This window comes from Myzus persicae, unplaced genomic scaffold (assembly GCF_001856785.1).
Source record: "Myzus persicae strain clone G006 unplaced genomic scaffold, MPER_G0061.0, whole genome shotgun sequence".
NCBI classification, from domain to species: Eukaryota; Metazoa; Arthropoda; class Insecta; order Hemiptera; family Aphididae; genus Myzus; species Myzus persicae.
This window is the reverse complement of record NW_019104378.1, coordinates 27131-43424: the sequence shown is the minus strand read 5'-3', so window position 1 is coordinate 43424 and position 16294 is coordinate 27131. Positions and strand designations below refer to the sequence as shown.

The 16294-nt window shown below is 28.0% G+C and overlaps 2 protein-coding genes across 8 annotated transcripts; one reads left to right on the top strand and one right to left on the bottom strand.

Moving 5' to 3' along the window:
- Nucleotides 1-2320: 2320 nt before the first annotated feature.
- Nucleotides 2321-2692, top strand: LOC111041741 (the record flags this gene model as incomplete). Its single annotated transcript, XM_022326129.1, has 1 exon — nt 2321-2692. A coding segment is annotated over one exon (372 nt), but the record flags the coding sequence as incomplete, so codon positions are not given.
- Nucleotides 2693-4595: 1903 nt separating this feature from the next.
- LOC111041745 (E3 ubiquitin-protein ligase Topors-like) lies at nt 4596-16184 on the bottom strand. 7 transcript variants are annotated; one of them, XM_022326139.1, is made up of 9 exons: nt 15322-16184; nt 14608-14868; nt 13585-13700; nt 12517-12576; nt 10468-10631; nt 9918-10017; nt 5656-5977; nt 5349-5593; nt 4596-5018 (listed from the first exon to the last, which is right to left on the bottom strand). In XM_022326139.1, the coding sequence occupies exons 2-9, from the start codon at nt 14845-14847 to the stop codon at nt 4637-4639; spliced, it is 1629 nt and encodes a 542-aa protein (XP_022181831.1). In that variant the 5' UTR covers nt 14848-14868; nt 15322-16184; the 3' UTR covers nt 4596-4636. The 7 variants fall into 7 exon arrangements, with proteins under 7 accessions (XP_022181831.1, XP_022181828.1, XP_022181833.1 ...); XM_022326136.1 differs by having other exon boundaries at nt 10468-10640; nt 15322-16183; XM_022326141.1 differs by having other exon boundaries at nt 10468-10601; nt 15322-16183.
- Nucleotides 16185-16294: the final 110 nt, after the last annotated feature.

The following is a 16294-nucleotide window of genomic DNA, read 5'->3' as shown; positions in this document are numbered from 1 at the left end:
TAATGATTTCGATACGTAGATAACGTCTTTATGTGTCGATAATGCGATTAACAGCTATTATGCGTTCTGGACTCAAACTAATTGGTCAGTCGGTATAACATCGTAATCGCGTTTATTGAGAGGACGCTACACCGACATATTTTGTTTGTCTCCGTTTAGGATGTACAATTATATTTTATAAGTAAACTTTGCAAACTCAACAAAGTAAACTTTGGGGATTTTTTTTCCTGTGGATTTTTTTCCGGGGGTTTTTCTTCCGGGGATTTTTTTTCCGAATACCATTCCACTATTAATTACCTACGTAATATTATGTTAAGCTAAGTTTTGACATGAACATCATTAGAATTTTTAAATCACTTAAGTCTAGAACGCACAAGGAGTATAAGTAATATTTGGAAAAAAATCAGTCGAAAGTAAAACGCACAGCTAAACTTATTGATTATAGTTAGAGCGCGGATTTCTATGCAATTGCATATTTGTTTCCTTTTAATATTTTTGGATTTTTGTCAGTATTCTCTACGAATCATCATAATTTGAAGCAAATGGTGAAATTTTTTTTTGCATATTTTTGCATATTTCAATTTCACAAAACTTATAATAACAACAAATATAAAACAACAATTTTTACAACTTTTATTATTTTCCCAAGTTATTTAGTATTCTCGTAGTCCACACAGTTAGTAGATGCATGTTACAACTCATACACCGACGTACCTCCAAAAATTTCATACTTTTACGCGGGTGGCGGGTCTATAATATTCGAGACTATAATATGTTTTTTTGTTAGCAATATACGATTTTTTAGAAATACGGGTTTTGGACCTTGGGGGGCGTGGCCCCTAGGGCCCTCCCCTAGAACCGCCCTTGAAACTGCCACTGGCGATCTTGAAAATTTAAAAAACTTATCCATATTTCTTAGTTTCTTACTGAAAGGAAGAACGGAATTTGAATGTATATTGATGTGCTACGAACATACTGCCCTAAGTACTTACTGTATATGTTAAATGCCTAAATACCTGTAATTGTGACTAATGCCATTAATTATAAATACTAGATATTATATTTAGAAGCAATGGTAATACGTAAATTATTGTATTCCACTAGAATCTAGGAAAAAAAATCCCCGGAAAAAAAGTCCCCGGAATAAAAACCCCCGGATAAAAGTTCCCCGGCAAAAAAGTCCACAGGAAAAAAAACCCCCGGAAAAAAAATCCCCAAAGTTATACCTAATTATTGGATACAGCTGTCTAAAATAATAATTAATAATAATAAAAATATATAAAATTAGAATGATAACTATTAGAGTGGATTAACTCCTTGAGTGGATTTAAGGATTTCCATAATTACACAGTCAAAGATATAAAAATTACTCAGAGACAAGGTACTCTACACTGCACTATGTACAGAAACTATAGAAGTATAATAATATAAAATAATAATAAAATAATAAAATAATACTATAATCGTAATCGTTAACAATATAGGCCCGCAGTAATAAATACTAAATAGAACACCAACAATATTTTTCTAGACTTAAGAAATTTTGTTTCGATCATTTTATTATTTTCAATTGTACTACTATAATGATTTCGATACGTAGATAACGTCTTTATGTGTCGATAATGCGATTAACAGCTATTATGCGTTCTGGACTCAAACTAATTGGTCAGTCGGTATAACATCGTAATCGCGTTTATTGAGAGGACGCTACACCGACATATTTTGTTTGTCTCCGTTTAGGATGTACAATTATATTTTATAAGTAAACTTTGCAAACTCAACAAAGTAAACTTTGGGGATTTTTTTTCCTGTGGATTTTTTTCCGGGGGTTTTTCTTCCGGGGATTTTTTTTCCGAATACCATTCCACTATTAATTACCTACGTAATATTATGTTAAGCTAAGTTTTGACATGAACATCATTAGAATTTTTAAATCACTTAAGTCTAGAACGCACAAGGAGTATAAGTAATATTTGGAAAAAAATCAGTCGAAAGTAAAACGCACAGCTAAACTTATTGATTATAGTTAGAGCGCGGATTTCTATGCAATTGCATATTTGTTTCCTTTTAATATTTTTGGATTTTTGTCAGTATTCTCTACGAATCATCATAATTTGAAGCAAATGGTGAAATTTTTTTTTGCATATTTTTGCATATTTCAATGTTATTGCATAATTTTGCATATTTAGGCAAAATTCAAAATGTATTGCATATTTATTGCATATTGAAGCAAAAATTTAAAAAAATGTATAAAATAATATAGTATAATCAAGTAGAAAAATTAAAAATACATTTTATGGGCACGACGTAAACTTAATAAAAAACTGGTCAAAATATGACTTTACATGAAAGCTTTTCAATAATTGACGAAATCAAAGAAAAAATTAATTCTATTCCTGGGCCAAAAGGTGCAACACTTACTACAAAATTAAATGAGCTTTCCAATAAAAATAAAGGTCTAGAAATTCTACGAAAAATAAATGCAGTAGCAGTACTATCAGGCGAAAACGTTCAGCTCGAAGATGTTTATCAAGACCCGAAAATAATAAGTTGCTTCAAATATGCCCCAACAACTTCGGTTGACGTCGAACGTTCGTTTTCAGTATTTAAAAATATGTTAACTGATAAACGTCATAGCTTCACTGAAGAAAAACTTGAAATGCATATGATCATTCATTTTAATAGTACCTAAATAAAATTTAAAAAATTTAAAAAGAAATTTATATAAGTATTTAATATTTTAGTATTTAAGTAATTAATTGTTATAAGAAGTTTAATTTGTAAACGAATTTCATGATTTTTACTGCATATTTTTTGCATATTTTCATGATTTTTACTGCATATTATATGGCATATTTTGATACTTTTTAGTGCATAAAAATCCGCGCTCTAATTATAGTTTATAGTTATACCAACCTTTATGAATTTCTAATGCCCATAAATTGTATATGCTTATAAATATCTAGATTAAAATAACTCCACCAAATGTTTTAAAAATTATTAAAATTTCATTGTCTAGAAAATAATGATTCAAATACAAACTGTACCTATTGTTTAACAGGACTCTAATCGACTGCCCTTATAATAAATGACAATGATTTTTAACTATGATTCACTTATATAGCTAAATAATTCATGATTTTTATATCATTATACATTTAGGTTATATCCATATAACTCAATATAAGATAAGTGATATATAATAACTAGAGTAAGGATTTTAAAGAACTTTTAAGTAAGGAAAATAAAAAACTAAAAAAAGCAATAAAGCTGTCTAAATCATCTAAAAAAGCTTTAAAGAAAGCATTAAAAATAGGTTTTTAAAATAAGATTTATCACAAAAAAAAGTATTAAAATTATTTAAAAAAAAAAGTTATTATAATAAACTTATTAACAAGCCTGCTTCTTTGAGTTTTCATCCTCCCACAATTATTAATCTGTAAATTAAATTTATTCTATTTAAGATAATTTATAAAAAATAAATTTAAAAAGTTATAAAATTATTTTTTATACCTTTATCATCGGAGTTGCATTGGACAATCAATCATATTGGAAAACACATAATTTAATATAAAAATAAAAATTAACATTTAATAAGTTAATTTAAAACACATTTTGAAAAAATGTACCAAAAATACCCAAAAAATCCCCAAAAAGAATAAATATACAAAAAACTCAAAAAAGCAAAATAAAATGTCGTGCATAGTTGTAGTAGCTGACATAGTTTCGTTTTAGAGTAATAGAAACTAAAGGCAAATGTCTTTAAAATTCGTACTCTAATAATAACTAATAAGTACCTACTTCTGTCTTGTGTCAAATTATAATATTATGCATAGAAGCATGATAGGTAACCATAGTGTAATATCTGCCATTGACTGCCAATATATCTGTCGATTGTTATGAGCTATTGCGATTTATAACAGTAAAAAAGTTAGGTTTGTACACAGTGAAAAACGCTTTTGAGAAGGTTAGCCTTTGCATCTATAAAATCAAAACTCTAATGCTTATATAAAATTAATGTGGTTTTACACTGATGTGTTTTTTTAAAAATTTTTGTAAGAATAAAAGCAAATAAGAACACAATATTTTTGAATAGAAAATACATAAATACCGTATTTTGTAAAAAGAAAATAGTCTTATATTATCTTACACAATACTTGATTAAATCTATTTTATACAAAATCTATTAAGATTTAAAATTACCATACATTAGTTTTTATTTTTTAGGCATCAAACACACAAATTTAAACATAAATATTATTTAACTAGAAAAAATAAAATAAAATCATAAATTGCCTATTTCTGTTTACTTAGATTGACAATCATAGTTTCTACTGTGATAACATAATGCATATATTATAAATTATAATAATAAATAATATATAAACATACAACATTTTAGTTAAGTTATTTAAAAAATTTAAATAATAATTTATTATATCACTTTTTGCTCATAAATCTTAAGTATTACAATTTTATTTAATGGAACTAAAACAGAATTCAATAAGTAACTGATTTTTATAGTAAGATACAATTAAAAAGCTTCAGGATTATGTTGATCTCTTATTAAGTCCTGAGTCAGACAAACACAAAAATTTTCTTTTAGACAAATTTACACTAGTTCAATGAACTCAACTTAACTCGGTAGAATAAAACTATTAATTGGTCTTATATCTGTTTCTTCTGAAGATGAGGATGATTCTGAATATGAACGACTTCTGTTGTTACTGCGGATTTCAGATCGTGAATCATTGGTGTTTACTTTTCTTTTTTTCTTTTTATTTTTCTTGGTTTTTTTTTTCCTTTTGTCATTAACATTTCGAGATTTTCTAAGAGTAGTATGCGAACCTCGAGGACCAGTTATTGGTTCTTCATCATCTGATGAGGAATCTAGAATGGGCCTTCCTCTTCTTCCTTGAGATGGATATGACATTCGAGATAAATCACCATACACAGATTGATAATTAGGAGAATCATTTATAGTAGGTGAGAATATTCTTCGTCTCCTTAAATTATATCTATTCAATTGAAAAAATAATACAATTAAACATTTTTATACGTATAATAATATATAAAAAATAATTTAACACATTCACTGCCACGAGCCGCGTATCTACAAATAACTTACAGGGGACTATAAAAGTATATGAAAAAATGAGGAAAACAAAAAATTGAATGAAAATAATTTTCTCTTAATATGTTCTGAATGGCCTGACAAATAATAAAGCAGTGCTCCTAAGGCCAAATCACCTGATCACAGTTGGGGGGGGGGGGCAGAAGGGCCCTACTACAAACGCTGATCCGTGATTGGTAAGGGAAGTGAACGTGTTAAATAATAATTTTCTTACCTATTGTTGGGTCGATCTAATGAATCTCGAATTCCAGTAGATGTAGATGGTTGGTCTATAGAATTGAGTGGATCAATAGAAAGGAAGGAGTGACTTAGAATTTCAACGTCAGAGTCATCAACACTGGAACTAACTTCGATAACTTCCATTACATGTGGCCTTACAACTTCTTCATTATCTGAATCCAATACAATGGTTTCACCAATAATATGGATTGGTGGTAATGGGTCCCTATAAAGTGCGGTCTAAAAATATACATACATTTATATTAACAATAACACAATTTGCCATATTTAATTTATTTTACAATTAATTCACTGTCAAGCCCCGGATAAGTATATTGAACATTGCTATCGTAGCCACTAAGGTCGTATGGACTATTAGCAAAATTGTATAGTTCATGACAAAAATGTACTGCACGTGTATCCAGAAAAGGCCTTAAGACGTTGACCATATGTAATTGTCTTATTTCATATGCTGCAAGTGATCTCATTATCAAATTTGTCACAGTAACATCAGTATTCACCGGAAAAGGCATTTGCTGACCCTCTGATCTTACAGATTCCCTTACTGCAACCAGATCTCTAAGGATGAATGAATGCAATCTATACGTTTGTGCTGGATTATCTCTGAAAGAATAAAAATATGCATTGTACCAAACAGAAATTGTAAACTTAAGTTTCCAGGGAGAAGGTTAAGTGAATAAGTACTAGATAAGACAAGCATAGGCTAAATGACTGAATTTGGTCCAATATTTCAGACTCCCAAATTATTGATTTTAAAATGAGATATGGTGGGTTGCAATCATATTCTAACTGAGTACTAATAAACTTTATTATCATTTATCATTAAATGACTAAAATAAATCTTAATAATAAAAAATAATACAATCATTATAATAGTTATATCATTATTGTTATTAACATTGAATTTAATATCACCGAATCATGGAACTATGGGTTCATGGTATGAATAGGTAATAGTTTAAAACTAATCTAAATATTGCAAAAATGTATAATATATTATGTAAACGTTTTAAGTCTTCACGAATAATGTTTTTGAGTTACAAAGAAAAAACTAAAATTGTAATTCTTAGTTTGAGTATACAATTTGCTCAAATCTGAACTTAAGATATCTATAAATAAAACTGTATATACATATACATTTATCTATAGATTTTTTGGTTGCACTATGAATTACTCATGAGACATTTTGTTTCCATCCTTAGTAATAGAAATTTAACATTTTATCAACTTTTAACTACAAAATAATTTACAAATTTTGGTGATTTTTGAACTTAACAACTTTCCAACATTTATGTTCATAAAAAAAATGTGCACATTTAATATTTTTAAGGTGGTATTATAATAACACAATATTATTAGCAGGGATCTGAATTTAACGCACTGAAAAACTTAAATATACACTAAAATCAAACAATATATGCATCAAAATATGCACTCATTTTTCAAAAATATCCAATAATTCACTAAAAATATGCACAAATTTTTATTTGAAGATATAATTTTTTACGTAGCGATAATTAAACCAATATGGACCTATGGAATACAACTTTGGGGTTGTGCCAGTAAGTCCAATATTGATTGAGATTATTCAACGCTGTCAAAACATTGCTCTCCGTACTATTGTCGCAGTGTACCGGTACGACAGAAATGACACTATCCACCGAGACTTGATGATGCCCTCAGTCCAGGACGAGATTACAAAGTTTTCCCGAAAATACGAGATAAGTCTAGATCAACACACCAATCCAGCAGCAATTCAACTACTTGACAACTCTCAAGACATAAGGCGTCTCAAACGCCGAAGACCATATGACTTAGTATAAAATGTTAGACTAAGACCAGGCCTCTCCATTAGGAGTGATAACCCAAACATGTTTTTGTTTATATATATCTACAAAATATTATTCATTAGTATCTTATATTTATGTATACCTCTGAAATGTATTGTTAAAGATCATTGATCGTTATAATAAAAAAGCCATCAGGCAGTTTTCAAAAAAAAAAAGATATAATTTTTGAAATTTTATTTTTATATTAATATGAATTTCAGACTAGTATAATTCTTGTTGTTAACAACAACACCCACAAAAAAATACAAATTGACTAAAAGTAGAATAGTTTCATAGAAGCTATATAAGTTATATTTTAAACAAAAACTTAAATATGAGAAAAAAACCTTAATAAGAAGAAACTATGAAAGCATGCATTTATATACCCTTATGGCCTTACCATAAAGTATGAAAAAAATTGATGAAAAAAAAAAACATACAAATGCATTAAATTTACAGATCTTTTCTGATTAGGAGAAAACTTGAATTTAATTTTTAAATTTTTCGACCCAGGGAAATTTTTTTTACCTATATTTATAGAAACAAATATTCAAAATTGTTAATATCTACAAAAAACTCAGTCAATAAATTTTGAAATTATCATCATGTATAGAAAATTATAAAATAAACATTAGGTCAAACTATTAGAGGTACCTTCTGTTAATTGTTTTTGTATTGAAACAAAATAAAAAAAATTGTTAATTTACAGCTAAATATCCAATGTTTCTAATAAAGTAAGGAAAATTGTCAAACAAACATTTAGTTGAAGTATGTTTGGTTTTTAATTTTTGGACTAAACCAAAAAAAAAAAAAGTTAGTTCTATTTGGTACATTTAAATGTCAAATTCAAAAATTCAAAGTAGTTTTCAAAAGCGTAAGGAAAAACAAACCAAAAATGAAGGAAAACTGGGTTTTAACTCAAAATTAGTTTTGGATAAAATCAATTTAGTCGTTTAAACCAAAAAACTAATAACCATAAATACTTTATTTTCATCGGCTAACTAAATTATGATTTTCTATATCCTATTAAAATGAAATGTTTTGAAATTTTGAATTCAATTGGTGTTTTTTAAATTATTATCATGACATTTTTTTTGTTATGTCAAAATACTTGAAAATGTATTACAAGGCTCCTCATAACTTTTTTGTTTAGAGAAATTAAAAAAAGCTAAGCATAAATTCACAATACATTTTTATGAACGTCTGAAGTTAGAATTTTGAGTTTTAGAATTTATATATACAAAAATGAATGTCTGCATAGGCGCCGCCAGGAATTTTATCAGGGGGTACATCATGATTTCTAAATAATGCTTGTATACATAACAATAATAACGGTAATATTAATAATAATAACAATAATAATAGATACATACGTAAAAATATTTTTTCAAATTGTATAATGATATAACAAAGTTATTTTAGTTTTTTTTTCAACGACTACAATGGCTAATGGCTACGATTAGAAAACCCAAAATTCGATTAAGAATTTAGAAAAAAAACCTAGGAGTTTACCTTTATTATTTTAAAAATAAGAATTATAATACATAATATAAATAATATTTACAGACAATTATGTAAAATAAGTATAATAATAAATAATAGAAATAATGTAGATGGTTATGCAGAATAAAACAGTTTCAATATCATTCAATTTTTTTGATTTAATTTTTTAATTTTTTCTTTTTTGAAAAGCCAGAGGGGTGCAAGTGCACCTCCTTCGCGGCACTCATGAACATCAATCTGTCTGTCCTTCCTAAGCCATTCAACCGATTGCGATTAAATTTGGTACAGAGATAAGAGCTTAGGGAAGTTGGGCTAATTTAAAATGGAGAGGTCCAATCCTGGGAGGTGCTCAAACAGGGATTTTGAGATTTGCAATGGAAATTTGTTTATAAATGGTTGCTATCACTAATAAGAAAAATAATAATAATGTGACACTAATATTGCGTCCACAGAAAAATAAAACATATTATTCATATAGGGTAAGCAACTAGTGGGGTCCGCAATCCACAGCAGGTGGATTGCCTAGCTGATTATAAACTGCTCGCATTATCAACAGGTAATCTCATATAGAGTTGAAATTTTTAAAGGGCAATGACAACATAGCGTCTCTCAGAATCTAAAATGTTATAGTATAAGTGTAGATCAAGTATTTATAAATTATATATGAACAAATTTTTTAAAATATTGATTAGAACAAGTTATTCCATTTGTCAAGTATTTCTGTTAAAATCTGTATTTCTAATTATGATGAACAATTGAACTTATCGATCCACCGAGACTCCTCCCAAGCTTCATTAGACAAAATGCAATTGAACTATGAAATAATTGTTAGCTTAATTATCAGAATAAATTGACCTAACTTAAATGTAGGAATTGTATGTATTCTCTTGATGGTTTTTTACTAAATTAAAATTTTTATGTACGTTATGAGTATGTAAAAAAATCAATACTTTAAAATGCTTAAAATTCACTTAAAAATTAAAATATCGTACAAAATAAACAAGAAAACACAGATAATATTATTACATACATTTAATACATTTAAATTTGATAATAGGTCAATTCACTCTAATATTTAAGCTAACAACATAAAATTGGAGGTACTAGATGTAAATGTTGGTATATTATGAGTGAGAAAGACAGGGACAACATATGTATGTACAACATCCTCTTAAGAGTAAAATATTATATTGAAATGTTTTTAATTTTACCGATAGAAGGCTGAGGAACAATCTCTAAAACGGCCAGTTGCATCAGGTAATGGTTCAGCCCACATATTAGTAATATACACTCGTATTCTAAATCCTTGACCTGAAAATTAAAAAAAATGACAAAATGTACAAACTAAGAGGTTGCCATATCTGCATCTTACAAATGAACAATATGGCTCATTTTACGTTCACAAAAATTCATTTAAAAATCTGTTATTTTTAAAAATTATAATAAAATTTAAAGGTAAAATGCAAGGCACCCTTCAATGACATTTTAATTATAAAGCAAGTTAAGGGCATTATAAAACTGTCATTTTTTGTACATTTTAAAACGCACAGAACATGCTTCATAAATTAAAATATCAATAAAAGCCACAGACATGCCTTAGATAATAATCTTACTTTTATATTTTATAATACATCAATTCACTCTAATTTTAAAAATAATAGATTAAAATGGATTATTTTAAACCAACATTTTGTTATATTGTACATTTGTCAGACAGAGCCAACACATGGGGTATCGTTCTCTTAACACTATAATAAATACCAATGATTGGTCTTTGTAGATTAGGGCGTGGATAATTTGCAGATGGATCAGTTAAAAATTGATTCATGGCATTAGCATTATGATTTAAGTCCACTGAGTTCTCGTCATATCGCAAGCCCATCATGTTGTCATTTCTACGGACAATATCCAAAAACAAATTCATTCTGAACATTCTAGACAAAACATAATATACCTGTAGTAATCTGATTATTTTTAAACATAGGATACTTATTTAAATATACAATTAAATAAATATACAATTTTATTTTAATATACAATACAACATTCAGCTGCAAAAGTATTATTATGGAGACAGTTAGCGTTTGGGCAATTTAGCATTAAGTATTTGAGCAAATAATTTTAAAGTATATTCATAGGCGGAGATCTTGTGAAATATTAAGGGGGGCTCAAATATTTGATGACAAACAGACCCGAGGGGGCATTGCCCCCACACCCCCAACAAACTAATTTTTACATTAGATCACTCATAAAAAATTGTTCTCGTTGACTCGTTATTATAACAACTTAAATAGTTACAAACATAAAAAAAGAATAATTAATAAACGATTTAAATTTAAATATTTCAAACATATTGGAACTAAATTATTTATTAAAAATCTAAATCACAATCTCAAAAGAAATGTATTCCCAAGAACATCAAACAATAAGTAAAATATAATTTAGTATAAAATGGTCAATACGGTTAACGATTCATTCAATCGTGATAAACTTTACGATAGGTTTAATAAGTAAATTATAGTCCTATAATAGCTATCGCTTCTTGAGAATTAACAAAAATTAGGAAAAGAAATAATATTTTTCCCATCTAAAATAGAATGGTATAATATGTTATTCATTATAGATGGCCAATTGGTACAAAATATGTACAATATTAGATATATAAACACAATATAATATTATTGTGAATTGTGACTTAATTGTTCGGTATGTTATCGTAAATAATAAATTGGTAAATAGTGTGTATGTAATCTACTAGGTACACTTATATAATTGTGGATATAAGAATATAAAATAATGAAAAAAGTTCTGCAAACTGTACAAAATTACGGTTTTGTTTGTTTAATATTCTTAGGGGGTCTTTAACTTCAAATCATTTATTTTGGGGGGACTAAGCCCCCGTGAGGCTCCCCCCCCTGATCTCCGCCTATGAGTATATTGTTATGTTTGGTTTATCTTTTATAATATTCTACAATGTGTTTTGACAATATTCTATCATTCATTTTGCTTATCATTTCACTTGTATTATTACAATTATTATGTATATTTAAATTACATATTAAAAGTTTTAGTACGCATTTTTTGTCTCAGAATTTCATTATACATATATTATATAATACGCTTAATCGAACTAAATAATCCAAATTTCCCGATGTGTACTTATACACAATTGTTTATAAATATTCTTCTTTGTTTGATAAAACTTTTTGACAAATTTATTATTGTTAGTATTTTTATACAATTCATTGCCATCTGAAACCATTTTAATTTGTTGTAATACAGCTTTAGAGGCATTCAGGTGTAACGAATCCATTTTCGGTAAATCATACATAATAATTAATAACTAATAACACTAATATAATGACTTCTTGTTATAAATAAAATGTCCATAACACTTGAATCACACTAGCCCAAACAGATAAATTTTCTTTAGTGGATAAAAAGGTGATTAGGTCCATTTATTAATATGCTTATTATTGTTAAAATAACTAAAATATAATTTGCTTCTATATTCTATACAAAATTAAAGTATACCAATTCGCAAATTCATAAATGATGGGTGGGTGGTGGAAGCAAAGGCATGAGAGATACATGTGCAATCTCTATGTGTGTTTTCGTTTGCTGCCTTGTATACTCTAATTTTGAAAGAGTACAGATATTTTTATAATAAGTTCATTGATATATATTTCAACTAATGTTAAAAAATATAAATTATTGATATTTTACATACCAAATTCAATATCAAATAGGTAGTACAAAGATATTAAATAGTCTTTATCTAATAACTAATTTCTAGTAATAGTACTTTACCTGTCTATATCATCTGTCATTTCAGCGAATGGCCGTATGAATATTCTTGGTCTAGAAAAACTTACATAGTAGCAAACATATAAACAAAGTGATTCACCAATAATGCATTCAAAATCTGATTTTTGTAATATTTAAATATATTTTAAGACCATATTTTCAAATGCTTGAGATTTTTCGTACTACTGAAGGAGTGTCCTGTGGATATACAAACTTCTAGTTTTCAAATGGAAACATCCCTATTCAACTTTGTATTATACAGTAGATAATTTTTCTGAAATTTTTGACATATCAAAATTTGTACGAGTAGGTAGTTTTTAAGTTATTTAACACCGTGTTCTAATGACAAAAGGTAAATAGTAATGAGTTTATAATATATGACGATGAAGCTATGGTGATTTGATAACTGTAGTCATTTATATTAATCTATCGATATTAATAATTGGTAAAAAAGGTCCAAGTATAATAAATACTAGATCCAATTTTACGTCTATTTCATATTTATTTATAACCAGTTTTAAGGACTATTATCCTTTATATAAACAATTTAATAACTAAGAAACTACTCATTTAAATTTTGAGTGTGGAACATCAACATTTTCAAAAAAAATATCCACAAATTAATTTATAGTAAAAGAGGGGGGGTTCTTATTTGAAAAACAGAAGTTTGTATCTCCACAGCACACTAGTGGAAAAAAAAAAATTCAAGAATTTAAAAATATGGTCTTTGAGTATATTTAAAAATTCAAAAACTTAGAATTTAAATAAAAAAATAGGGATGAGCATGCTTAATGAATCAATCTGTTTAACACGTCTCCAAAAACTGGGTTCTCTATATAACTCAGCTACTTACATTATTCATTACCCTATACATATTTTAGAATTCTGTCTGAGAAATTGATGATCCAATAGTCAAGTTTTATATCCCCCAAAACAGAATTGAAAAATGTGCATGGGGTACTTAATAATATGGGTAGTTTACTTATACAGTGTACCCTGTTTTCTCGGACAGGTGGTATAATAATATTAACATCATAATATATCAATGTTATAATATGATGTGTTTCTTACGATGGTAATCTGGCCACCAGTCTAGGAACATCATATGTTTCATGGACACCATCATCAGCAATTGAATGATAAATAAAATTGAACCTTTTCTTACATAATGGACAAGTTGCTTCAGACTAAATAAAAAAACATATAAAAACATAAACATTGTGATCAACACATATCAGCATGAAACTTTTCAACAAGTTGCAAATCAATTTACTTCTTATACAATCTGTATTAAGTAAATAAATAAATATAATAGATTAGATTTTTTTTTGATTGTACTAAATAAAAACTTCAGTCAATAAATATTACATTTTTCTGAAGTTATATTAAGTTCAGTCTTCTTACTTTTTAAACTATTACTTACCTCTTTATACAGATTTAAATTACTGAGAAAACATTCAATTTTCATTAAAATAAATGGTTGTAATAATTTAGTATGTCTTAACAAATAAAAATTATTTAAGAGGATATTATACCCGCATGTGTTGTCTCCGTCTTACAAGCACGTAACATACCAAATTTTAAGCTCAGAAGATTACATTTAGCTTTGTCAGTTTAAAAATTAAAATGAATTGACCTCTTATTGCGATTAAAGTTAAGATTATTATGGAGGGCATCTCATGGACTTTTTATTATGTTTTTATTTTAAAGAATGCTATGAGTATTTTAAGATGTACAAACAATTTACAATTTTAAAATACTCATAACTCGTTTTAAAATTAAAATATAATAAAAAGTCCATGAGATGCCCTCCATAATAATTTTTAAACTGACAAAGCTAAATGTAATCTTCTGAGCTTAAAATTTGGTATGTTACGTGCTTGTAAGACGGAGACAACACATGCGGGTATAATGTCCTCTTAACTTTCGTAATTAAAATGAGAAAAAAGTATGTATTCCATCACAAACTGTATATACCTAGTCAATTTCTATTTAAGACTATTAAATAACATATAATATTACATTATATTATATTTATATATACATTTTAATATTTAAGGTTATTAAGAATTAGTAAGAATTAAATAAACTTACATTTGACCATCTTTGTAAGCACTCAAAACAAAATGCATGCCAACATTGATCCGTATGACATTTATTTGTTAGATCATCCAGACAAATTGAGCACTGTGAATCCGGTGTTGAAGGGCGTCCACTAGCTTCGGGAAGAGGAACTTCACTATTAATGGTTGATAACATTGATACTGCCTCTTCATCATCTGATGACACCTCCACTACTCCACTAATATGTTCAGGTTTTATGATTACCGACATATTGAATTTCAAATTTCAATTCTAAAATAAAATGTAGTAATATTATATTCTGTACTAAAATCACATTTTGAGCATAGTGAGTGATCACAAGAACAACGTGATTATTCTAACACCGGGAAACAAATGGGAGATGTGCAGCACTAACGTAAATTGATCGGCCAAGTGATTATTCTCTTTTGAAACAGAGTATAGCTATCATATGTAAATAATGTTAATTTTATCAAAACGGTATCCTAGAAACATTAGCAAGGCGAGCTAAAATTAAATTGTTAAAGTATACTGAATACTAATCTGTCCAAAATAATCCTGCGTATTATGACACAAATCTAAAATAGCAAATTTAATACGACAGCTTCCTTCGCTTATTCAGAAAGAATACACTTAACTCAATAGTAACTAGTAACCATTAACCCGGAACTCATACATTTCTGAGAATATATTTTAATACTTAAACTCAGATATGATTTTGCTTACCATAGTATAAATAGCTGATATTCCACTAATATAATCTGAATACCAAATATATTTAATAAATAAATAATGGATATCTGTTGTATTATCGTTCGTTTAATATCACTAAAATCTGAAAAGAAGCGCTTCAATAGTGTTAATTTACACCAAATGAGCACTAAACGGTCAGTTAAGTGATAAGTTGTAAAACGTATTTAAGTAACTACAAGCCGTTGAGAAAAAATAAAGTCAAAATGTTTCGCCATAAGTCAGTGAATTGAGTTCGGTAGGCCGACCATTTAAACACTGTGGCGGTTGAGATCACAGAAAGAGTTAAAATGAAGACGCGAAAGCAAAGTTAAAACAAAAACAGAAACATTTGCTTTCAGACAAAATAAAAAAAAAAATCACTCGCGAATGAAACACGACAAGTAGTGACCATATAATGCTCACTATCAATCCGTAGTCACTAATTACGTTTCCAAGAATAGAGGAATAAAAATATAAATATTACAAAACTCGCCTAGAATGAAGCTCAGACCCGCGGCTGATTGCGACGAACATTGGACGTGAGTAGCACTGTAAAGCCGTCCGCCATGTGGTAATATACCCAAGGTATAGCCGATCGACAATGATCAGCACTTTTTTGTTTACTGTAACCTTTTTAGATTTTACATCCTCCTTGGACCTCGATCTATTCAGGATGGCCAACTCCGGTTCCCGTGGTATCGTGAAATCTCGATTGGTCGATTCACTCTTCACTGGCTCCCTGCCGATCGCGTCACTCTCGTGGCAACGGTTAAAAATGTATTTTACAATATATTATATAAGACACACACAATTTATATTTATATACAATTTTATTATATAAGATTATTCACAGATATATTATTCATATATATCCGTGATATTATTAATAAGAATGATTAATAAAAAAAAAACCGTGTTCTTCACATTGTCACAGAGTAATATAAAAGCGGCGGTACATTTTAAACCA

Coding starts and splice junctions, on each gene's coding strand:
- LOC111041745 (XM_022326136.1), bottom strand. CDS start 14,847: ATGTCGGTAATCATAAAACCTGAACATATTAGTGGAGTAGTGGAGGTG. Junction 13,701..14,607: donor GCTTACAAAGATGGTCAAAT/GTAAGTTTATTT, acceptor TTTTTTATTTAG/TCTGAAGCAACTTGTCCATT. Junction 5,978..9,917: donor TGTTCCTCAGCCTTCTATCG/GTAAAATTAAAA, acceptor TTATTCTTTCAG/AGATAATCCAGCACAAACGT.